Source organism: Ailuropoda melanoleuca, chromosome 3 (genome assembly GCF_002007445.2).
Source record: "Ailuropoda melanoleuca isolate Jingjing chromosome 3, ASM200744v2, whole genome shotgun sequence".
NCBI lineage: Eukaryota > Metazoa > Chordata > Mammalia > Carnivora > Ursidae > Ailuropoda > Ailuropoda melanoleuca.
In genome coordinates this window covers 16,848,698-16,874,110 of record NC_048220.1, presented here as the reverse complement: position 1 = coordinate 16,874,110, position 25,413 = coordinate 16,848,698, and the positions used below count along the sequence as shown (strand labels likewise).

At 48.0% G+C, this 25,413-nt stretch overlaps 1 protein-coding gene across 1 annotated transcript in view; it reads left to right on the top strand.

The window, feature by feature from the left end:
* MARCHF3 (membrane associated ring-CH-type finger 3) overlaps positions 1 to 25,413 on the top strand; it is a 136,363-nt gene that overhangs the window by 109,808 nt on the left and 1,142 nt on the right. The window contains exon 4 of the mRNA XM_002918078.4: positions 18,832 to 19,041. Within this exon, the coding sequence (XP_002918124.1) occupies positions 18,832 to 19,041 (210 nt within the window). The remainder of the gene's footprint in view (positions 1 to 18,831; positions 19,042 to 25,413) is intronic.

Sequence of the window (25,413 nt, the reverse complement as noted above, 5' to 3'; positions counted from 1 at the left end):
GATAAAAAGCTTCTGCACAGCCAGGGAAACGGTCAAAAAAACTAAGAGGCAGCCCACGGAATGGGAGAATATATTTGTAAATGACACTACAGATAAAGGACTGGTATCCAAGATCTACAAAGAACTTCTCAAACTCAATACACGAGAAACAAATAAACAAATCATAAAATGGGCAGAAGATATGAACAGACACTTTTCCAATGAAGACATACAAATGGCTAACAGACACATGAAAAAATGTTCAAAATCATTAGCCATCAGGGAAATTCAAATCAAAACCACACTGAGATACCACCTTACGCCAGTTAGAATGGCAAAGATAGACAAGGCAAGAAACAACAATTGTTGGAGAGGATGTGGAGAAAGGGGATCCCTCCTACATTGTTGGTGGGAATGCAAGTTGGTACAGCCACTCTGGAAAACAGTGTGGAGGTCCCTTAAAAAGTTAAAAATTGAACTACCCTATGACCCAGCCATTGCACTACTGGGTGTTTACCCCAAAGATACAGACGTAGTAAAGAGAAGGGCCATATGCACCCCAATGTTCATAGCTGCATTGTCCACAATAGCCAAATCATGGAAGGAGCCGAGATGCCCTTCAACAGATGACTGGATTAAGAAGCTGTGGTCCATATATACAATGGAATATTACTCAGCTATCAGAAAGAACGAATTCTCAACATTTGCTGCAACATGGACGGCACTGGAGGAGATAATGCTAAGTGAAATAAGTCAAGCAGAGAAAGACAATTATCATATGATTTCTCTCATCTATGGAACATAAGAACTAGGAGGATCGGTAGGGGAAGAAAGGGATAAAGAAGGGGGGGTAATCAGAAGGGGGAATGAAACATGAGAGACTATGGACTATGAGAAACAAACTGAGGGCCTCAGAGAGGAGGGAGGTGGGGGAATGGGATAGACCGGTGATGGGTAGTAAGGAGGGCACATATTGCATGGTGCACTGGGTGTTATACGCAACTAATGAATCATCGAACTTTACATCGGAAACCGGGGATGTACTGTATGGTGACTAACATAATATAATTTAAAAAATCATTTAAAAAAAAAGAACCACCTGGTGTCCCACTTCTGGGAAAAAAAAAAAAAAACAAACGCCAAGAGTCGCTTCACCTGACTTGTGATTTTCATTCACTATTTTTAAAAATACAAAGGAGGGAGCACCTGGGTGGCTCAGTTGGTTAAGCATCCAACTCTTGATTTCGGCTCAGGTCATAATCCAGGGACGAGGGATCGAGCTTCTCATCGGGCTCTGCACTCAGCATGGAGTCTGCTTGTCGGCTCTCCCTCTGCTCCTCTCCCCACCTTGCTCTCTCTCAAATAAATACATAAAATCTTTTAAAAAATAATAAATTAAAAATACAAAGGAGGATGAGGAATAATGTGTCAAACAGGTGTCTCTCCACCACCTAGAACTAACAAACTTTAGCATCCTGTGAGCAATGGACCTTTCGAAACAGCTGTAGTCCTCACTAATTCACCCTCGGGTGTTCTCAAATACAGGAGAAAACGGAGCCAGGTTTTCCTCAAGCATATCTGGGCCAAGAATAAGAGGAAGTAAACAAAATGAGACTGATAATCCTGCAAGATTCCGGCCCCCTCTTAGCTAACTCCCAATGTAAGAACAAATAGTGCGGCTTGCACTGGCCACCAAGAGGTCCACTTCTTTGAAAGGGAGGCAATTAGAGGCTATTACGTGGGAGTTGGGGGTGGCGATAGTGGAGGTGAATCTGTCCCCGGGCAGCTGGTGGGAGAGCTTTGTAAAGGGGAGTTGCTTTGTCACCGGATGACTAAAGCTGGTAATCATCTTTCCCTAAGTCCTGCCAAAACAACAAGATGCAGTTAGCTCACGGGAACTGCCCTGTGCAGGCACAACGTGTCAGGTGGAAAAGAAGGGAGACGTTGATTGCAGAGGCCCTGGCGCAAATTTCAGATGCAGAGTTCTAGACTCTACACATGGCCCCCCACTGGGGACTTCCACCCACCCTTCTCTTGCCTCTTTGGTTTTGTGTCAATAGCTGACACTTTCCACTCCAGAAAAAGAATACACATTATTAAACAAATAATGGTGTGAAATGATTGCAGTTAAATGCTGCCTAATGAACAGTTGTTTCCGAACGAGTACTGCCGAGAAGTGTCTTCACTTAGGCAGTGGGAGATCAGTGGCTGTTCGTTCGCAGAGTGATACCCTGCTATGTGCCTGTCGACACGAGAAACTTCGTTTTTCAGAAGAGGCACAGATCTTGACGTGACCCCCAAATCCAGGGGCATTCATTAATTTCATTCTGAGTCCACCTATTTGTGTCCTCAAGATTTCACATCCCAAAGTTTTTTTCTCCTTATTTACCCACCTCCCAGGCAAAGGGGAACTGTGGCGTGCTACACTATTCATGTAACCATCTGATTCCCATGTCTCTATCCTCATATGGATAGTATCCGTTTTGTAGGTAAAGAAGCTGAGGCTTTGAGGGGCGCCTGGGTGGCTCAGTCGTTAAGTGTCTGCCTTCGGCTCAGGGCGTGATCCCGGAGTTCTGGGATCAAGCCCCGCATCAGGCTCCTCCACTGGGACCCTGCTTTTTCCTCTCCCACTCCCCCTGCTTGTGTTCCCTCTCTCTCTGGCTGTGCCTCTCTCTGTCAAATAAATAAATAAAGTCTTAAAAAAAAAAAAAAAAGAAGCTGAGGCTTTGAGATGGTAAATAACTACAGAGATCTTAAGTGCTTTCAGCCACAGGGCTAGTACCTGGAGAAGGCAGGAGAATCCAGGTCTCCATGACTCCTTGGTGTCCCTACCGTACCTGGCTTCTTCTGTCCTGGCTCGAAAGTACCTCTTCTCTTTTCTTTCCTTTCCTTTCCTTTCCTTTCCTTTCCTTTCCTTTCCTTTCCTTTCCTTTCCTTTCCTTTCCTTTCCTTTTCTTTTCCTTTCCTTTTCTCTTCTTTTTTAAAGATTTTATTTATTTATTTGACACAGAGAGCACAAGCAGGGGGAGCGGCAGACAGAGGAAGAGGGAGAAGCAGACTCCCCACTGAGCAGGGAGCCCAATGTGGGATTCAATCCCAGGACCCTGAAATCATGACCTGAGCCAAAGGCAGACACTTAACCAACTGAGCCACCCAGGCGCCCCAAAAGTACTTCTTTTCACTTGCTCATTGACATGGGATGTGGACCATCACATTATTTTTTAATTTTTTAAGTTTATTTATTCATTTATTTATTTATTTATTTGAGAGAGAGTGCACACAAGAGGGAGCATGAGAGAGAGAAGCCAAGGGCTTCTCCACCTGTGGCCAGCCTTCCTAAGAGACTAGATGTACTGATGATTAAAGCCCTGACCACCTCTTGACATTGAATTTGCCTGTTAAACCTAAAGCTGCTAAGGGAGTGGGAGAATGAATGGGCAGAGCGCAGGATTTTTAAGGCAGTGAACCTACTCTGAACAATGGTAGATACATGTCATTTTGCATTTGTGCAAACCTGTAAAATGTACAATACTAACAGCGAACCCTAACGTAAACTCTGGACCCTGGCCACTGATGAGGTGTCAGTGTGGGTGCATCGACTGTAACAAATGCACCACTCTGGTGGGGGTGCTGAGAATGGGGGAGCCTCTGCAGGTGTGGGGGCAGGGGACATATGGGAACTCAATTTTGCTATGAACCTAAAATTGCTCTAAAAAAAATAAAGTCTGTTTGGGATACCTGGGTGGCTCCGTTGGTTAAGCGTCTGCTTTCGGCTCAGGTGTTGATCCCAGGGTCTTGGAATTGAGCCCTGTGTCAGGCTCCCTGCTCAGTGGGGAGTCTGCTTCTCCCTCTCCCTCTTCTTCTGCCCCTCCTCCCCCAACTCATGCTCGCTCTCTCTCATGCTCTCTTCTCGTGCTCTCTCCTATGTGCTTTCTCTCTCTCAAATAAATAAATAAATAAATAATCTTAAAAAATAAAAAAATAGGGGCGCCTGGGTGGCACAGCGGTTAAGCGTCTGCCTTTGGCTCAGGGCGTGATCCCGGTGATCTGGGATCGAGCCCCACATCAGGCTCCTCCGCTATGAGCCTGCTTCTTCCTCTCCCACTCCCCCTGCTTGTGTTCCCTCTCTCACTGGCTGTCTCTATCTCTGTCGAATAAATAAATAAAATCTTTTTTAAAAAATAAATAAAAATTAAAAAAAATAAATAAATAATGTCTATTAAAAAAAACACACACACAGACTTGAGCTAGGTCAGACTGAGAGTGAGGCAGTGGAATGGCATGGCTTCTCTGTGCCTCTTTCCCCTCTAGTCCCAGGTAGTCCAAGCTCTTCCTTACAGTGCGTTAGGAGCTGGCGAGGTCGTTCTTCACTTCCAAGGACGTTACCCACCCTTTGTTTCTTCTCATCTGGTTACTCCTCCAGATTCAAGTCTTCATTTTACTGAGTCATTTGGTCACCAATTTCTTCCGAGATTCCGCCTCAGGGAGAGATGTCATTAGAAAGCCCGGTGAACGCAATGGTGTTAAGAGCCTTTTCCCTCCTTTCGTGAACAGTTGTGGAGGCTAGTCACTCATAATGTGGTTGTCCGCATTTGTGAGGTAAACTTCTTTAAAGACGGTCCTCTAGATCATTCAGGTTGGTAAAACCGGTTTTGCAACGCATGAAGGAAAACACTGGCTTTTCCCTTGAATTATTTGTGTAATTGCCTCCTTTCTTTGCTTCCCTTTCATGACAGGTGCAGCAGGTTTGGGGATAGATAAGAAAGACCCTGTCGGGTCTGGTGGCTTGGGTTCCCTCCTTCATTTTTCACTAACTCTGTATTTCTGGGTCTCATCAACCAGCTGCCTGAGTGCTTTCAGCTAGGACCCTGTGATATCGTCTGATACAACTTTCCTTTGCAATCCATTATTACAGAGAGGGATAGATTTACCCTGCAATGGATGTGTGAGAGGAAAGTTAGGACTGCATGTGTATAATGTGAGGGAGAGAGAAGACTCACCTGAAGCTTTTAGTTTCCTGAAAAATGGGTTTTATTTCTTAGGTACGCCACTTATGAAAATGTAAAAAGGTCTGCTTGTGAAGATTGAGCTCAGATTAAAAGAAGAAAAGGAAATATTTTCTACTCATGACTTGATCATTGCTTCACCTCCAGCAATGCTATTAGAAACAGGAGGTTGGAATAAATGGTGAGGTTCAGAATCTTTTTGGGCTCGGAGGGAAAATCGCTAATATGGTATTATATATGAAATGCTGGCAAGTGGTTGCAGCAGGAACATTGTAAAACAGAATTTATAAGCATTTCAGGACTTTTATCTGGGAAGAATCAGCAACAGCAGAAATTCGGAGATGAAGGGAAAATATCTACCATCCTAGAAAATAATGCCTCCGCCCCTATTTTCCTACGTCCAAAGGCTCGATCTTTGCATGGAAAGTGGGAGCTGCCAGGAGAAAAGGCATGAGAGATGGGAGGAATAAAATCGCTCTAATGTTTTTCTAAACACCAATTTACCTGCTTAAAATCTACGACTCCAGTGTTGAAACCCAGAAGTCATCCACACACCAAAACAGACACATTGTCAGCTCTTTGGAAGACATACCTGACAGATACATACCTGAAAAATACCCCAATTAGATGAAGATGCGGCAAAAGGAAGACCAAACCGAAGTTCACGCCGGGTGGAAGGATTCTTCAGCGGAATCTATAAGACACTTCAAAGTATTTTTACCAACGGGCTTTTCCAGCCTCAGATTTTGTAAGCGGCTTTATTGAGATTTAATTCATGTGCCATACAGTTCCCCCCCCCCCCACTTAAAGCGTATGGTTCGGTGACAGCGTATTCACAGAGGTGTGTGACCATCACCACCATCCATCGTAGGACATTTTCACCCCTGAAAAAGAAGCCTACTTCAGCCTTCACTCCGTGGTCCTCCCCACTGCTACCTCCCGCCCCGGGCAACACTCCTCTGTTTTATATCTCTGTGGATTTGCCTATAAATGGAACCCTACAGCATGTGGTCCTTTGTGATAGGCTTCCTTCACTTAGTCTAACATTTGCAAGGTCTGGTGTCAGATTTTGCAGAAAATGTATCTTAATCTTCCTGGCTATTTTTTTATGTATTCTTCACCCCTTCCCGTTATCCTCCTTAATATGCCTCTCCTACTAGTCATCACTGACTGAGTGCTTGCCCTGCGCCCCTGTTTTAGACCCTGGAACGTTCTGTTTGTGCCTGCAGCCATCTCCGTTTTAGAAAGGAGGACGCCGGTACAGAGATATCCATGGCTCTTTTTCCTCCAGGTTTTGCCCCTTCCCTATCACGGTTTATGAGCTGAAACCCTGTTCGTTTTTTCTCTCTTATTGTATGGAAATCATATGCACATTAATTTTTTTTATATTGTCTGAATGCTTTCTATCTTTGCTCAGTATGTGTCCTTTTCCTCCTTTAAGCCCATTAATTTAACTTGGTTGCTTTCGTGACTCTGCTGCCCTGCAGCCATACAATTAATTTTTTAAATATCACATTTTGTGCCCTCGGCTAATTTTTTTTTTTAAACCAGCATCTAAGGTTTTGATGGATTCTCAGAGGCAGTCAAATCCTACTACTGTCCACATTCTTAAATTTTTCAAAGCTCAGAAAGTTGACCTGGACCAAGCAGTGTCTCAAGACGATTTAAGGAAATGTTCTAGAACAGTGTTTCTTCCCCCTCAGATCTGTTTGAGAATCTGATAAAAGCTTGAACTCTCTCCCTGAAAGGCGCAGACGTCTGGTGTTCAAATACAGTCTCAGAGGGCTCACAGGTTTCCCCAAGCCCTGAACCTTAGTCAGGGACCCCTGATCTGGAAAGACAGGTATGTAAACAGCAAGGGAACATGTAGGGTTTCCAAAAGTGTCTCCTGCACCCTTCAAATGTTTTGCATGTGAGAAGTAAGGGAAATTTCTCAACACATAGCTGCATATCCTTTTCCCTGAGGAGGCCACATAATTCTGTGGGTGCCACACGGTGCATATGATTTGCTAGTCTTGAGGGGAGAGCTAGGGATTCAGTCATGCACATCTATGGGACCGGGCTGGTTATTAACTCAAGTGCTTCCATGCTTGGCTTGCTTCTGCATGGGGACATATTGGGGGCACATGTCTCTGGATCACTCAAGCTAAAAATGTCTGTGTGTCTCCCAACTGGAGTGGAGCTTTCCCACAGACAGCAACTGTGCTCATCCAGCCGGACTCCTGCTTGCCCTGCTATAAATGCCAGTCCTTGATGGCATGACCCATGTCATTTGAACTGTTGTCCCTGCCCCTTAAGAGTGTCTTCCCTGGGGCGCCTGGGTGGCGCAGCGGTTAAGCGTCTGCCTTCGGCTCAGGGCGTGATCTCGGCGTTATGGGATCGAGCCCCACATCAGGCTCTTTGGCTATGAGCCTGCTTCTTCCTCTCCCACTCCCCCTGCTTGTGTTCCCTCTCTCGCTGGCTGTCTCTATCTCTGTCGAATAAATAAATAAAATCTTTAAAAAAAAAAAAAAAAAAAAAAAAAAAAAAAAAGAGTGTCTTCCCTGAAGACAGCTCTGTGAGCTTTGTAGCAAAACGGTCCATAAACAAGAGACATAATGCCAGCCAATACCACCATGTTCTGCCTAGCATTCTGATAGTCAGGGCCCTGTACCCAATGAAGGATAGCCCCAAAGTCCAGGGAAGCAATAAAAACAGGTGGCTGGGTTGGCCTGGACAGAAAGAGGGAGACTCTCTAATCTAAACATGAGGAGGCTTGGGAAGGACATGTCTGAAATCGTGAAAATCATGCACAGCTTAGACAGTGTGCACGTGGAGTGGGTAGAACCATCCAATGGCTTGCCTGCTGGGGGGCTTTTGAAATTTGCCTTTGAAATTTGAGGACAGGGAGATTCAAACAAAAATACAGAGCTATCAGCAAATACTGCAGTGCAGGGACCTAGGCCACTGCCTCCAGTGGAGCTCTGAGAGATTCCAGATCCAGTCATTGCTAGGCACGGTGCCTCCTGTCCGCAAGGTCAGCTGGGCCATCCTATCTATTTGGGATCCTTTTTGGCAGTAGGTGGTCCTGGTGAGACTGTCTCTTCTGTCCACCATCCTGCACGTGCTCCCTGTTTCATTGAGACCCTTACCCAACACCCTGCTCGGCGGTGGGGGTGGGGAGGGTCCTCACACATCCTTACTCTACCTCTGAGGGACACCGATTTTTTTTTTAATGTCCCATTTTGAGGACGTGGCTGTGAATTTGCTTTCTCTGTATATATTCCTTTAAGCATCTCCAAGGATCAAAACAGATTTATTATCCTTATTCCTAGTATTCATCAGGGTCTCCTCTTTGGTCCAGGGTTCCAGTTGGGGCTCTTACATGGTACACTGGCACCTTTTGTCCCCTGATCCAGTCCTTCTGTTGGAAGTGATCATTCAAAGCTTCAGAAACCTGGGGTCCAACAGAAGGCCAGCAGAGAGGGGGTCAGATGCCAACCACTGTACCAGCTGCAGGGCCGGGGGTCCCATAAGAGCCCAATGAAGCAGGGCCCAGGGACCTGGGGCTGCTGGTGGCATCCTGTTTATAACAGACTACACAGTATGATGCCATTGCCTGCCAGAGCAAGTCATTTCTATTTTTGGCACAATGCGTGCCAACTATCAATTTCTTCTGGAAACTTCTGTTTCCTTGCCCTCTAGCCTCCCTTCTTCATCTCCTCTTCTTATGCCTCTGGCTTTACACTGCTCGCATATGCCACATAATTCTGCAGCACCCTTTCATATTTTGGATAAGCAATCTCCATTTGGCTGTGATCACTTCTGCACGGTGATGATCTAAAATAATTAGAGCAAAATGATTCCCATTTTGCTTATATCTGAAGTTGTGATAATATGTAAAATTATTTTGCCATCTAGTCCTGCTGTGCCACTCATCTTCGGAAAATTTCAAACCATTGCTGTGAGTGTGTGTAGCATTTGTTTAAATAATGCCAGCACCAGATGATAATGTCTCAGACCCAAATATGGTATTTATGGAGAATTATAGCCCATTAATGGGCTTATTGGCCTGAATCCTCCAGGGACCATCACAGATCTCCAGGGTGCCCTTGGGCGTGACTTATGCTTCAGCCAAATCACAGCTGTGAATGGCAGCACAACTGTGGTGCATGCGACTCTGGCAAAAATCGCTTTACTGTATTTGACCAGCAGAGTCAGGGCGAGCGGTCTTATGTATGTACCCGTGTATCTCAGTTAAACTCATCCTGTTTCTGCTCAAAGCGATCCTCCAGGCCAGAGGATTTATATTCTTCTTCAGCTACTATTTATCAAGCACAAATTAAATATTTTAGGAAATAGGAATATAATTGCGAACAGGCCAGAAGAATGCTGTATACTCATAGAGCTCACCTGCTAGGGAGAAAGACGCAGGATAAACAAATGAATAAATGCTAAGGTTATTTCTGAGAGTGATCAAAGCTATAAAGGAAGAACCAAGTTGTCATAAAGAATAACTTTGAGAGAATGCGTGCTGGTTTGTGAAGGCTTCGCTGAAGAGGTGACCTTTGAACAGAGACGTGACGGAGAAGGAGGAGCCAGACAGCGGAAGCAGAGTACCAGGCAGAAGGACCAACCCCTGCAGAGGCCCTCAGGCACGAACCAGGTCGGCATTTCCCAAATCAGGAAGGAACACTGAGAAGGGCATGGCTTGAGAGGTCAAAGGGGCCAGATTCCAGGTGCCTAAACTTTTCCCTCACGGACCCACTGGCGCTCTGTTGAAGCATGTGGCTCCCTTCTCAGAATCAGGGAATGCATGGATGGCCCATTTGGCATGCAGCGATAACCCATTATACTCTAAAACAGCTATGAAAGTACTGAAAACACAAAAGTTGTGATGTAAAATCTAAGTGCTTCTTTAACACATTTTGTGGCAGATCTGAAGTAGCAATATGGCACGATGTCTGCCACAATTTAATGGGATGTGGAATATCTGTGGTTTTCATTGATCACAAAGCCACAAGCACTGCTCATACCAGTAAGATTTTCTGCATAACTCAATGAGATGCTAGATTTCACTTAGAGGTTGTGAAAATCCCCATCCCCAAATCACAGATCCTGTGACTCCTACCCTTGGACCCCCAACAACCCGGGCCACATCACGCAGGGCTCACGGGCCACGGCGAGGCGTTAGACTCCGTGCCATGGGGAGCCGCCAGGGAGTCTGATTTGAGAGAAGTGGGGTGATCTTGCTGCTTTAGAGAAACTGGCTTCGAGGGTAACAGGAGCAGGGGGTGAGGAGGCAACTGCAGTGAGAGGCGAGGCTGGCTTGGGAGAGTAGCGGCACTGGAGAGAGAAAGACGTGAACGTGTTCAAGATGTATTCCAGAAGAACCAACAGGACACTCGGATCCCTTGCCTGCGGGGCACAGGGATGAGGAGAGGCTCAATCAGGATGGGGAGGAGGGGGTTGACAGGAGCCAGCAGGCGCTGTGGGACAACATGGGTGGGAGCTGCGTGACGCCGGTGAACCCGGGGCTCCGTGGTGGACCTGGTCGAGTTGGACACATTGCTTGCACAGACGGAGAGCTGTCTAGGAAGCAGCGAATACACAGCCTGGGCTCAGAAGAGCCCCGGGCTGAAAGACGATGCACACACTCTCTAATTGAACCCGATGCCTTGAACAAAAGTGGGAACTTGAGACAAAGAGAGAGGGTCCTTCACCAGTCCCCTCAAAGCCGCACCGTCCTCACTCCTGTGAGGGAGACTCCTGTTTTTTTAACTCCCCCAAAGGTGAAAAAACTTGACAAGGAGCATTTGGGGGAGCTCACAGGGTGGGGGGGCCTGGGAAGCAACGTCTCCGCTCCCCTTTTATTCCCTGCATGGTGATACTTCCCCAACCTTATCTACTGTGGGAGCTAAGAGAAATCAGGATCAAGGTTTCCTGTATTTATACATGAAACTAATATAATATAGTAAAACACTCTATGTCCATTATACGTCAATTAAAAACATTTTTCTTCAAAAAATGTTTTAAGAAAAAAATTGTTGTAAGATTTTATGCAGTGTAAAAGCAAGCTGAGGGAAAGAGTTGAAAGAACAGTAGGCTGGAGATCTCAAACCCTGGCTCCTCTGCTATGTAACCTTGAACAAGTACCTTAACCTCACTGAGGCTTAATACCCTAATTCAAAATGGGAATAATAACACCACCTGCTGTTATTAAATTCAGTGAAAATATCCGGCACATAATAGGCACTCAGTACATATTTTTGGTTGAACCTGAGTTGTATAATTTTTAAATGTACATCTGACATTTTCTTCTCGTGTAGTTCAAGGTAGTTTTCAGGGTAGAAAAAACAGATTGTAATTGTGACAAAAAAACAGTACAAAGGACCTTGAATAATTTACTGGATTTCTCATGCTGTTTCATGACCTGTGGAAAAACAGATGGCATTCCACAATTATTTACATCTTTAAAAAAAACTTGAACAGAAACTACAGGTTTTTCACCTTGGAGCAACAAAATAACGTGTAGATATTTTTCTTGGAAACCTAAAAAGAACGCTACGTAAGGATCTCTACTCCAGAAGACTAAATGCGGTAAACTTCAGGACTTGATGTCTACTCACCAACTGAAGTGTCTCCTCACCAATCGATTTTGTTAATCTAACTAATATTGTAAGATCCTCTCTGGTCAGGGCTAGTGGCATCCAGATGTTTGTTCATTCATTTTCATTAAAAGCATCGACTGAGCTCCAGCACTGCTCTTGGATCGAGGCAAACAAGAACGAACGGAAATGAAGTCCCCGTCACATAGAGCTCTCGATGAAGTAGGGAGCAAATTATAAACAAGTGAACAGACAAATAAATAAAGAGCATCTTTTCAGAGAGTGTCGTGCGCCCTGTAGAAAATATAGCCAGGCACCGTTAGTAGACGCGAGGAGTATTTGCATTGCGAAGGTACCATTTGAGCTGAGAACTAAATATTGGAAGATGCCAACTGTGCAAGTATCTGGGCAAAACCTACCCTCCGTATGGGAACAGCCACAGGTAAAGGTTGGACATGAAGGGGGAGAGGGAGTGGGGGCGTGGTCAGAGTGGTAGGCAGGTGTGAGGTCAGGTCCTCTTGTAGTCCTAGGTAAAGAGTCCGGACTTGATTCTGACCATTGGAGAGCCTTAAGCAAAGGAGCTACATGCTCTGATGGATGGACGTTCAAAGTTACCCCAACTGGTTTTGGAGCCAGACCATAGGGAAGCCAGAGTGGAAGCAGGGAGGCTGCTGCCTCCCATGCACGAGATGATCGTGGCCCAGGGATGGCGATCGTGGCCCAGGGATGGCGGCCGTGGACGTGGAAGGAAGCGCACAGATCCCAGATACCAATTGGAGGTGGTACTGATAGGCGAGGTGTGGTGGGTAAGACAGAAAGGGAACGGCCGGCTGTGCGACTGGGTGGGTGGTGATGTCATTCGCTGAGATGGAGGAGACGTGGAGAAAAGTAAGTGCTAAATCCAGAGTTCTGTTTCGGACAGATTGAGTCTAAGTCGTCTGTTAGTCATCTAAGTGGAGATGTTGAGTGGGCTGTTGAATACGCACATCTGGAGCTTTGGAGGGAGGCCAAGGATGGAGAAGGACATTTTAGGATCACGAGCAAATCCTCTGAAGTTTTCATTTGAGATGCGTTGCTGCAAGCCTGGTTGGATGGATATCCGGAGTAAGCATCTCCTTCAGCTCCCCCAGAGTCAGAATTTCTTTCTGGGCGACTTCAGCTGTCCTGGAAATTCACTGACAGACTGGAGTTCGGGGATTTAAAACATCAATAGGAGTTTGTTTTTGTTCTCTGTTGTGTCTCAAGTAAACGGAAATGCATGATTTTCATGTTTCGTCCTAATCTCCAGATCATGCAAAGGACCTGTCACACACGCATCAGATCACTGCACTGCCCCTTTGACCTTGCAGCTCCCCAGGCAAGCAGACAGCTTAGTGTGAAATGAGTTGGGCTTCAAAAATAAGACCCACGCCAAGGAAGGTAAACCCTTGGTTAATAACTCTGCCAAGTGTCAGATTAACAGGACACACTCAAGCAGATAAACCCGTTGAGAAACCATGGTGAGACCTTGCCTTCTTTTTCCTTTTCCTCTCCATAAATTTGTGATGGTTCTATCAGTTGCTATCCTTTCTGTCAGTTTCTTCCATTCTCGTGATGGTTTCTCATTAAGGAGATTCGTGGGGAAGGTTGTAATCGATCAGAGCTATTAGCCACCAGAGTGTGATTTGGTTCCAGTACAAACTGACCCACACGCTGTCCTGTCTACCTTGAGGATTTAAGCCGATTAACTCGGAGCCTGGGAGACAGGATCTAATGTCCTGGAGCTCTGCACCCCCTTCACTCCTACCCCCCAAGTAAGGGATTTAACAAATTGATGCTGTAATTAGATCCGAACCCACAGTTAGCCCACCTTGGAAGGCATCATTGGTGCCCGGCTCACCTTGGATGTTACACTTACAGCCAGTGAATGACACTGCGTCGCTGGGGGAATGCTACTTGCATTCCCTCTGCTGTCTCTGGCCCTACGCTGCTGATTGCCATGGGGGTGTTCTGCTTTGTTTAGACAGTTGGTTGGGTGGTTGGTTTTTGTACCTATTTCCAAGAGCAGATCAGTCTCCTGGTTCGGGAACGAATTAGTGATTGGAATGAGATAACCACAGAAAAATAGGCAGCTCATTGCCAGGCCTTTCAACAGCACAGTCTCTGTGCTTTATGTTTCCGATGGAACCAGAGAACAGAAGGCAGGAAGGGTGCCCGGGTTGTCGACAGATCCCCTGGCCGCTGCGTGGGTGGGCCAGCCAGGTGAGAGATGCCATACAAATTGGTATTCTCAAGCATCGACCTCAGCTTTTAAAGCACAGCTAACCACCAAGTATAAGCCGAAGACTAATGTTAAACTAAAGCCCCTTCAAGAACGATATTCTAGCTGCAAAAGCTGTCCACAAGTGGCAGGATAAATTAGTATCAGAGAACTCTCTTACACCAATAAAAACATTGAAGGTACGAGCCTCGTCCTACCCACTTCATCTCCTCACTACCCACTGCCTTTTTTTTTTTTAACTAAGAATGATAATAGAAGAGATTATTTTGGAGCGAGACAACATGGATCAAAGCCAAGGTCAATCTTTTACAAGTCATTTGACTTCTCTGTGCCTCAGTTTCCCTATCTATAAAACGCTGGTGATAATAGTGGTGCCTCTTTCAAAGGTTATTGAAGAGTAAATCAGCTACTTCACGTAGCATAAAGACAGTGCTTTGCATATCATAACGCGTGAGTAAACGGAAGCTACCGTCACTGACTGAACATTGTAAATGCCGAATGTGCGAGATGCCAGTGATAGGAAGCATCCACCTAGGGTCAGGTGGCAAGACGGACACACAAACCAACCTGCCATTCTGTCACAGCCTGCTCTGTATTACATATTTGGGAAATGAAGACTCTGCTACAGAACAGATTCAATACTCTATGTATAGTAAGTATAATAAGTATAAGTGATTAGAGCGGCACAAGACAGCAAAAAATCAAATTGAACAATAACTGAGATCAACCTTTGTCTATTGTGAATTAGGCCAAAATGTCTCTGAGATTAAATGCCCAGACATTACACCTCATTGTGATGTGGTAAAAGAATTACCATACAACAGAATAGTAGCCTAAGAATATTTTTTTAAATTACCACGATAATGTCCTGGCCAGCCAGTCCTTCAGCTACCTGATGAGCAAGTAAAACAGCAGGACTTACTGTAGCCCACCTAGCTGGAAATTTGCCAGAAATCTAGTGCACACACACACACACACACACGTGTCATGTGGTGCAGAAAGAAAATGTAAATATGGAAAGCAAGAAACAGCAAAGTGAGGCTGGTTTGAATCCCACCCCGACCCGCCACTTGCCGTCTGTCCTTAGGTGAGTTGGCAAACTCTCTTCTCCCCGTGTCTGCATCTGTAAAGTGGGGATAACGTGAGCATACGCTCCACAGCGTTACTGCAAGGCCTCAATGAGACGGTGCGTAATTAACTCGGCTTTCTAGCGCTGCGCTTGCCCCCGCCATAGTGCAGTACTATTTTTTTTTCCCGCTCTAGTTCACAAAGCACTAGCTGGACACCTCCCTCCCTGACTCCCTCTTCTCTCCCTATCTCTCACTCAGTGTCCCTCTCCCTCTCTCCCTCCCGATGTTTCCTACACAGCTCATAAATATATATCTGTTTACATGGGTAATCCACGTTCATTTGAGAAGAGCAAGAAAATACATACAAGAAAAAAAATTAAAGACCACTCATGATTCCACCACCAAGAGTAGCCGCTGTTTTGCTAGGAATCCTTCTGGTCCTTGTCTATGTAAATCCTCTCCGTCTACGTAGGTGTAAATGTCTGTGTGTTTGTAAGTATAACATTACCTACACAGGATCATAGAATACATTCTGTCCAGGAAACTCCTCCTGCCCACAATATACCATGGCAGTCAATATAAAATGTGCATTAGCACTTGAAATTCCTCTACGGCGGTCTAAGTAAATTCTGTCATTTATTTAGACAGTCCCCTCTTGCTAGAAATTTGAGGTTTAATCAAATTTCCTCTGTTATAAACTCTGCTTGTGTAAATATCCCATATCAACCTCTTTGGATACTCTGGCAGACGTTCTTACCAGAGAACAGAGAGCAGTTTTTTTATTCATCAACAGGTATTACCAGTGATTTTGTTCATGGGACCTGCATTGGTGTAAGAGATCAATAACACTCGGGGTTCTGAAGAAGTCACAGACTTTAACATAATACTACCTGTTTAAAGAACTTCATAACTGGGGCACCTGGCCGGCTCAGCCGGTAGAGCGTGTGACTACTGATCTCAGGGTTGTGAGTTCAAGCCCCACACTGGGTACAGAGCTTTACTTTTAAAACAAACAAACAAAAAAACCACAAACAACTTCATACCTAAATATGACCCAGCAGTAAATAGTAAATAACATAAAGAGTAAGCTAAAAATTTATATATATAGAGAGAGAGAAAGTTAATAATGTGCAGAATCCAGATATTAGATGATCATGTACATATAAAAAGGCCTGGAAATTTTTCTGAAATGTAGATCAAAGAACCATTAGAAAATGAGAAACTGGGAACCAGTAGTAACACTAATCTCACTTTTGTGATTTATCTTACACTGGATGGAGATAACCAATGATTTATAATTACCTCCTTCCACACCTGAGTCATTTCATTGGGTAATGTCAAGGCCCACATAGATAAGTAAAATACTAAATTAATTTTCATAAAATGTATTCAGAATTCTCCAGCAGAAGGAATTGGGGAGAGTCTTTGCGGGGAGGTCAGCTTCTCTGTGTACATCTGTTGCATATTTATTGAGAATCTACTATGTCCCTCCCAGCTAGTGAGGACGCAGAAAAGTAGGCCAGGCTTCCAGATCTGCTTCCAGGGAAAATCCGCAAGAGAAATCAGGTTGCCGCAATTCAGGCAACATTGTTTAAGGAGCTGGATTTCTGAATGTCTTGCAATTTTAGTATTTTTCAAATATTTTACAGATAGGACATCTGAGCAAGAGTAGAGAAATCCAAGTCCTCTCCTCACTGTGACCCCTAAGTCACCTGAAGCAATCATTTAACCTTGCTGAGCCTCCATAAAATTAGGAGAATCACGTCCGATTTCTACTCTCCACATCATAGCGATAGTCCCAGTATTTAGGCAAGAAAGTGTTATTAGTAAGAGCTCGCTGAATTTCTTGAAGCCGCTGAGATGTGTGCGGTAACAGGACGATACGTGGCAGGGTCGATATCCTTTTGCACTTGATCACTTAGGCATTTCTGTGAAATTTTTCTAATGCTGTATATCTATTCAGAGCAAGTCGTCTCCCCCACGATCTATCTACTCGGGTCCATTTTTGCGCTGAGGTCGACGTCCTTCAGCATCGCCGTACACGAGTAAGGTGGACGGTCCCTGGAAAGTGGTGTGCGGGGCACTGTGGGACATTTAACGTTCGCCTCAGCCAAACACTCAAGGCAGGGCACCTCCCAGAAAACCTCGTCCGTGCCTTTTCCCTCCCGTCTCTTCTGCTCACTCCCTGGGGCTTTTGCTGGCCCTTCCGCCGCTCTGTCCTCACCTCACTTGCCCTTTCCGCGGCTCTTCTGTCTCTTCCTCCTGCCCTTGAATATGGTCTGCCCTTCACCCTCCACTGTGCACCACCCACTCCTGTGTCCCCTCTCATGCTCCTTTCCCTCCCACCAATGCTCGTCTGGAAGTCGCAGCCCTGGCCACTTGGAGTGTCTGCTCAGAATCCCATAATGCTCCCATTCGGGGGCCAGCCCACGGCACCTTGAAGCCCCCCTTTGTTTATGGGACGAGATGGAAGGCAGACTCTGCCAGCGTCTCTTCCCACCCCAACAACTGTGCTTGAGCCCCTCCTCTGGACCCTTGGGCCTCGGCTAGTACCACATGGGGTAGCGAGATGGCAGGATTCGGAGACATGTTCCAGTGCTAATGTGAAGAAAAGCCCCCAGGCCTCGTTACCGTTACGCACCAAAACCAATATGTAAGCATGACTCTTCCCAGAATGGATTATGGAAAACATTTCAGCATGCATTCAACAATTCCCTAAGTGGGAGCACAGCAACTCTGTTCCCATCCTGTAGGAATTCTCACGGCTGGTTTTTCAACAAGCACAAAGTTTTTACCACCCTTTTTGGGCTGGTTCAGACCCCAAATTGGGCAGCACAATTAAGATGTCAGGAACCATCCTAAGAAGGTTCAGGGTCCTAACACAAGGAGGGGCATTACCGAGTTCATGGGGTCACATGAGCCTCACTCTGTGGGGGATCCCCAAACCAACCTTAGGCTCTTATGATTGACTAGAAGGCCTCACAGGGATCAGAAAAGCTCTTTTCCTCATGGTTACAGTTTATTACAGCAGAAGAATACCAATTAAAATCAGCAAAGGGAAAGGGTCCATGGGGCAAAGTCCAGGAGAAACCAGGCGCGAGCTCCCAGGTGTGCCCTCCCAGTAATGTCACACCAATCTGCTTAATCTTTCCAGCAACGATTTGTGACACACAAAGCATTATCACCCCAAGCCTTGGTGTCTGGGGTGTTTATTGGGGTCAGTCACATAGGCACGAAGCACCTGCAGGACTGCCCTGGGCTCCTCAGACTCCAGCCCCAGCCCACAGCGAACAGAGGTGTTCAACATAAATCACATTGTTGGCATAAACAATTTCATTATACTCTTACCATATGGCCCAAGGCCTCAGGCACACAAAGACATTAGTAAAAGGCAAAATATCGCAGGGACTCAGAGCTCCTCTCTACAGAGCCAATCTTGAAAACGGGTCTTTCTGGGGAACAGGCACGATTTGAGCAACCCAGGCGTGCTGAGTTGACCCCTTCCTGCAGACATTCCCAGGGTCAAGATACTGGAAGCCTTTGGCCACACCACAGCACTTCTCGGATCTCAACTATTACCTTCCGGAAATAATACCCTCTCTATCTTCCTGTAGGGTCAGTGTTCAAAATAATAACCACAGAACTGTTTTCAAAAACAGCAGGCCACCTACAGCAAAGACACTTTTTAAAGTTCCTATTTTTATCATCATCACTGTCGTCATGTTAAATTATTATCCATAACCCCCATTCCCCGGGGAGGCAAGATACGGAAATGAGCCCCTAATGCTTCCTTGTGATCTCAGAACAGGTCAGAAGCGCCCGTGTCCAGTTTCGGAAGACAGAGACACCCTCGAGAGTGGTGTGTCTCCATTCCACCCCGGCCTCTAACTGTGACCTTGCTTTTCTCTGTCTCCCCCTGTCCCCGGCAGTGGCTCCGAAACCCAGGCCCCCAGCACGAGAAGCGGACTCTGTTTGGAGACATGGTGTGCTTCTTGTTCATCACGCCGCTGGCCACCATCTCGGGCTGGCTCTGCCTGCGGGGCGCCGTGGACCACCTGCACTTTAGTAGTCGGCTGGAGGCCGTCGGACTGATTGCACTCACTGTGGCACTCTTCACTATTTACCTCTTTTGGACACTCGTAAGTATGGCCCGCGGCCCGGGGGCTCAGAGCCGCTGGAGCTGGCAGCCCCGCTTGCCCCGTAGCAGACAGATCTGCAGGGGTTTATCACCGCGCACGTGTGCTTGTGTATGCGCGTGCCTGGGTGTGTGTCCGCATCAGTGTGCTGCTGGGAAGGGCAGATCCAGGAAAGAAAAAGCCCCAGCTTCTGAGAGCCCATCAGTCAAAGACACACACCCTAGACACTTAGCCTCATCCAGGGTTCTAGGGCGCCGTCCACAGTGAGGCGGGCGTGTTCTTTCTCTGGCTTAGGGTCCTCGCTCTTGCCGGGGTTGCACTGTGTTATGAATGATGGGCTTGGCCGCTGTGGCTGTCACTGCCTGTGCAGATCATGAATCCCCCTGCTGCCCTTTGCTTCTTGCTCCCTGACACAGCCTGAAGTCTTTGTTGGACCTGGAGCTGCCGTTTGCCTGATGATTATTCCGTGTGTTGGGCTATTGACTCCGCTGCCCATAAAAATGCTCATTTATCTGGCTGAGAGGCCTCCACCAAAGAAGCCCATTTCCCAATAAGCATGCCTGCTGTATACAAGGAAGAGTTCTTAAACACGTCTGTTTTTTTTTCATTCACTTAACTCCTGAAGAGAGTTGAGTGCTTGGGCGGCAGTTGGCACAGCACTGATCTCACTCTTTACGGACCTGTGGGGAAGAACGTCACTTCCCTCTAGACTCGTTTCAGAAACCGGCGCCCCGCTTCCTGGCATGATTCTGCTGTGCCTGCTCATTTCTAATCTGAGCACGTTCCACGGTTACTTAATAGGTGTTTCCTGTCCAGAGCGTACCATTCTCTCATCCCACAGCACAGCGTCAGCATGTGGAAGCTTCTAGCGCTCACTCACACTTGCCCCTTTGCTCTGGCTTCCAAACCCTGTCCCACCAACTGCCACTCCTGCCGGGGTGACCATAGCGCCCCCCACCCAAGCTCATTTCCCTCTTGTTTGTCCTGTGACTCTGCAGCTCTGTACCTCCCCTTGGGGCAGGGGCCGGGGTGGCGGGGGGCGGGGGTTGTTCAAGGGGTAGGTAGAGGAACACGTCAGTCTCAGTAAGAGGGACATGGCTTGAGCCTCGGTAAAGACAGAGCATTCTGATGCTTGAACTCTCTCCAAGTCCCCTGGTGAATTTAGGCGTTCTGCTCCCAGCCTCACGACGCCCCCACCACCAGCAGAAGTATGACATCCTCCTTTAAAAGTCTGTGCTGCCCAAGTGCGTCCCGATTCACTGTGAATCAGGCGACGAAGCGGACTCAGAAGTCACAAGGCCGTGGGAATGAGAAGAGGGTTAGAATAAGAAATCAAGCCTCCTTAGCACTGACTCCCCATTAACTGCACCAGCTTGGAAAAGTCAGTCCACGTCTCTGGGCCTCAGCGTCCTCATCTGTAAAGTGGGGATGACAGGAATGCCTATGCCGCCAGGCTCCCTGCTGCTTAGGGACAGAAAGGACAGAGCACCTGAGGAAAGTTCTCTGGAAAATAACTGTCAGTTCTTACCATGTTTACAGGTTTGCTAGTCTGCAATTTTTCTTACACGTGTGTAGGATGGAGGGTGGCTGACGATGTAAACCTAGTTGTTGGGCTTTCAAACCAATTTAAGGCCTTTTGGAAAAACCTGCTTTGTACAGCACATGCTCACCTATTACAAAAGAGGAAAAGGAGGCCAGGGGAGGAAGAAAGGGAAAGATTTCGTGGGGGAAAGCGGATGTGACTCTGTTTCATCGCCCATCTCAGATGAAAGGCGGCTTGGGTGGGAAGGGTGTCTGGAGTGGGCTCTTGCAGGAGAGTGACAACATACTTCACTCTGGAAACCTTCCCAAGAGGCTGTGAAAAGCACACGCATTAGAATCCAAAGGCCCTGTGGTCGGACCCAAGATTTAGCACCCTAAGAGCTGGGTCTCTCTAAACAGGGTACTTAACCTCTCTGATCACCCTTCCCCTTATGCAAAAAGTGGAGAAACAGTGACAGCCCCTGGGTCACTGGGCTACCGTAAGGACCAGGTGGGGGACCTTCGGCAATATTCATCAGAGCACCCAGAACAGGCATAGGGCTTTCTTCCTCTGGACGCCCAGCCGGCTGCAAGACGCAGAGCAGCTGGAGGGAAGGGAGGGCATTCTCCCCTCTGACTGGTGTGGAAACCAGGCTGCGGCGCCCCTGAAACAGAGGTTACTGAATCCAGGCAGCTCCCTCCCAGATAAATGCTGTACTGAGCTGCCCTGGCAGGAGCCGTAACTCAGGAGCTGACAGCACTTGGAAAGTGCCCTCCGGCAGAAACCCATTGTAAACAAGCTGTCAGGCTTCCGGAGAATATGCTGTGAAAATGTCTTAGATAAACAAACACCGTGTCAGTCCCAGCCTGGCTGCTGCTCGGAGGAGCCTTCCTGGCAGGGCCTTGCCAGCGCTGGGAAGGGGGACACACGGCCCCGCCGCCGCCACCTCATTGCGCCTCTGCAGTCCGTGCCCAGCCCTGCCGCCACTCGGGGAGCTGGGCCTTCTGGAACCTGCCATGTAGAAGCCTTCGTCGGGGACCCAGGAGGCCGGGGTGCCAGTGATCTGCACCACGAGCCCAGGGAGCGCTGCCCTGCAAACATCACTGCCCACGTCACAGACCATTTGAGGTCCAGGGACAGACATCAACTGAGTCCACGCTTGGGGTCAAGAAGTCACCCAGGGTGGCACTTAGAAATAGCCGCACGCGGACAGGTGGGGGACCCGGGCTGCGATGCTGCAGGGACCCGGGGGGGAGCCCCTGCGTTCCCCGCGTCACTGAGGCTGCAACCAGCACCAGCGCGGCACTGGTGAAGGCCCGGAATGGAATGAACGAGTGATCTGTTTCCTCTGGCTGACTCCCAGCCCCCTGGGTAGTCGTCTGAATTCTCCTTAGACAGTCGGGACACTTCCGGGAGGACACTCCCCAACAAGGGTCACCGCGCGCACGCCGGCTGAGCCACCGCCCCCAAGGCCCACAGCGGCCTGACGGTGCTGAGGGTGACCTGTGCCCATCCTCTGCGGCCCATTTGCTCACACACGGCCCACCTGCTCAGTGCAGCTGGGGATCAAGGGGCTGGGCCGTTTCTGGGAAGATGACTAACACAGCCCTGGCCCCGTCTGTAGCCTCGATCACGCCATAACCTCCAGAGAGAAAGGGCAGAATACAAAATGGGGACTGAGATTTCCCACACCCTGCCGTGACCTCACAGCAGACCTTAGGCCACTGCCTGTCACCTCCCTGAGTGGGAGAGGTAGATGCTAATGTGATCCTTCCTTGCCCTGGCCGTGTGACCACAGCTCTTTGTAGGATCTTGCCCACGATAGGTTGATATCCCTTGGATGAAGGAATGAATACCTCAAGAAATCCATCCCAAAAGAAGTATTTTTAGAATAGCGGCCCTGTGCTCTTTCTTCCTCTTCTCTCCGTAACACAGACATTTAAGGGGCGTGTGGGTGGCTCAGTGGGTTAGGTGTCCAGCTCTTGATTTCGGTTCAGGTCCTGATCTCAGGGTCATGAGATGGAGCCCCATGTTGGGCTCCGTGCTGGCTGTGGAGCCTGCTTCAGATTCCCTCTCTCTCTCTTTCTCTCTGCTTCCTCCTCCTGGGGACATTTAAGAAATATCTAAACGAAGTTCCCAATGTTACAGAAGTCATAGCTTCTTCTTGGTTTGTTGTTTATTCTCCCCTCGCTGCCTCTTTATTCCTCTAGGTCAAACCTCCTTTTTCCCTATTCTGTTCCACTGCGGGAACGGACTGTGTTGGAGCTCCTGGCCCAGGCTCAGCATTAGCCCAGAGCATTTGCAAACCCAAGGTCCCGTCTGCATTATGCCCAAGTTCCTGGATTTTCCCCTACAAAGAGTCCTCTTCATCCAATGCTTTCTTCTTGTTGATTGGATTTGCTTGCAGACTGTGATGGTTAACGGCAAGTAAGACAGATGAATGCATAATATCTCATTCGTTTGTCTCAACAAGCGGGCTGATTTCTGCCCATTCCTTCAGTCTGGGTGGAGCCCAAAATTCTGATGTTCTAACAAGCTCCCAGGGGATACAGCCTGCTGCTGACCCCTGGCCACACTGAAAGCAAGGGAAATAGCGCCTTTTTTCTCTTGTCCTCCAGTTCCCCTGTGTCTAAGAAGGAGCATCACGCAATCGTCTTCTTTTCCATATTTAACGCATCAAAAATAACAGGCCAACAACATTACGGTGTGTGAGGCAGGGTGCTTAGTGCTTCTGTGCACTCTCAGACACCACTCTTCACGTTTTGCCGACAAGGAAACTGACACTTGGGGGTGGCAAGCAACCTTCCCAACGTCACGGAGCCACTAGGCAGAGAATGGGGATCCAGGCCTGGGGAGCCTGGCCCGAGAGCGCTGGGAAGGCGCCGCCTGCACGCACCCGCAGTGACTTCTCGGCTTACCAGGGTCCAGCACCCACAGCTCCTTAACGTACAGATGATTTGAAACCCAGCTTTCCTATAATATCTCCAGATTCCAGTCTTTTTGGACTGCCAGAGCTCCTCACGAGTACAAGTCTGCCTCCTCCTCTCTCCCTGCTCTTGGCCCCAAGCAGAGGGCTTTTCCACCTGCGTCTCCCACACTCATGAAGGAGCACCACGCAGCAGCAGGGATACGTGCATGAGAATCAAGCTTGGAAAAAACAAAAAAAGAAAACAACCCAGGGGCGCCTGGGTGGCACAGCGGTTAAGCGTCTGCCTTCGGCTCAGGGCGTGATCCCGGCGTTATGGGATCGGGCCCCACCCACATCAGGCTCCTCCGCTATGAGCCTGCTTCTTCCTCTCCCACCCCCCCTGCTTGTGTTCCCTCTCTCGCTGGCTGTCTCTATCTCTGTCAAATAAATAAATAAAATCTTTAAAAAAAAAGAAAGAAAGAAAACAACCCAAACCTGATCCACTTTGGCATGTTCAGGGCCTTTTGGAGAAAAGCACATCTGTGTGAGTTTAAAAGCTTATATTTTCATACCCAAATCTCTCTGGCACTCGGCCTGTGGCATCTGCTTTCTAGCCTTGGAAACTTAAGCGAGCGGCCTTGGATTTCATGATCCTGCCAGAGGACCAGTAAGCCCTTTCTGATCCAGGGCCTGTGCTCTCCTCTGCTTCCAGAAACGCTGAGATCCAACCGTGGGGTAACCCCTCTCTCTGACCACCACGGACCCTGTCCTGGGCTCATCCCAATGCACCCACCCCAGACGATCAAACAGCCCATCCTGGGTCATCTGTCAGCCTGAGCTCACAGGCACCTTCCTTCCCAGCACCTACCTGCTCATCTGAATGCTCTCAAACAGGAACCTTCCCCCATTTTTAAAGACAGTCCGTGCATCTTCAGAAGTACCGACTCTGAATTTGCCGGACAGTCCATCCAGGCCAGATGCCAGCCTTCTCCAATACGAACCACAGATGTGTCTCATTCCAGGATATTTACATGGGAAGCAAGTACTTTTCGGCAGTTACGCCACGACTGGCCATCAGTTTACTGCTCATAGTGTTGTATGTTATAGAAGAGAGTCTTAAATCTGAAGCAGGGTTGCAATCAGAAAGCGTAGGGCATCAATTCACTCAGCAAACTCCTCCGAGCAACTTCCTAAGCGCCAGGCACGTGATAGATGCTAGGCATGTGGTGATGAATACAGCCCAAGCCCTGCTGCCGAGATGCTCGGGGAGCAGGGAGAGAGAGACATAAATACATTGATGCACGGAGCACTTGATGCCATGCTGAGGTAGGCACGAGCGATGCAGGTGCCCAGGGAAGTGGACCCTACCCAGGCTGAGCTCAGAAAGAATTTATCCGGGGACTTGGTGCCCACGAGGAAGCTTCCCCCACTGGAAGCCATAGAACGCCAGAGCTGCAGGTAGTCGGGGGTCACCTATAGGGGCCAACCGGTACAGTTGTAAGAGTTGTGCATGGCACAGTCCAAAGGGTACCCTTCCTCTCATAGTCAGTCTGAATGTTGAATTGTGCAGTGTCCAACCTGCAGGAGGGGACATGACACCCAAGCATCCCTCTCATTTAACAGAGAGAAAGCTGAGGACCAGAAAGACACACGGCCCAGGTCCCACCCCCGAGGCAAGAGCTAGAGCTGTACCCACTCTGCCCGGCTGTCTATACCCAGCCTGCTTCACAACTGATGCTTTGGGGCCCAAACGCTACTATCCGCAAACTAAATCCGGCCTCTGAAGGAACCTCATTTCCTATTCATGTCCTAATTGTTTCCACTCTGAGGAGGAAGGAAGGAGGCTGCCCCGGGAGCCCTGCCCGTGTTCACACGGGAGTGTTCTCTGGTTGGTGCCGATCTCCCAACATTCAGCTGCAGGCCAGCGCAGTGTGGCCCCGGGGGG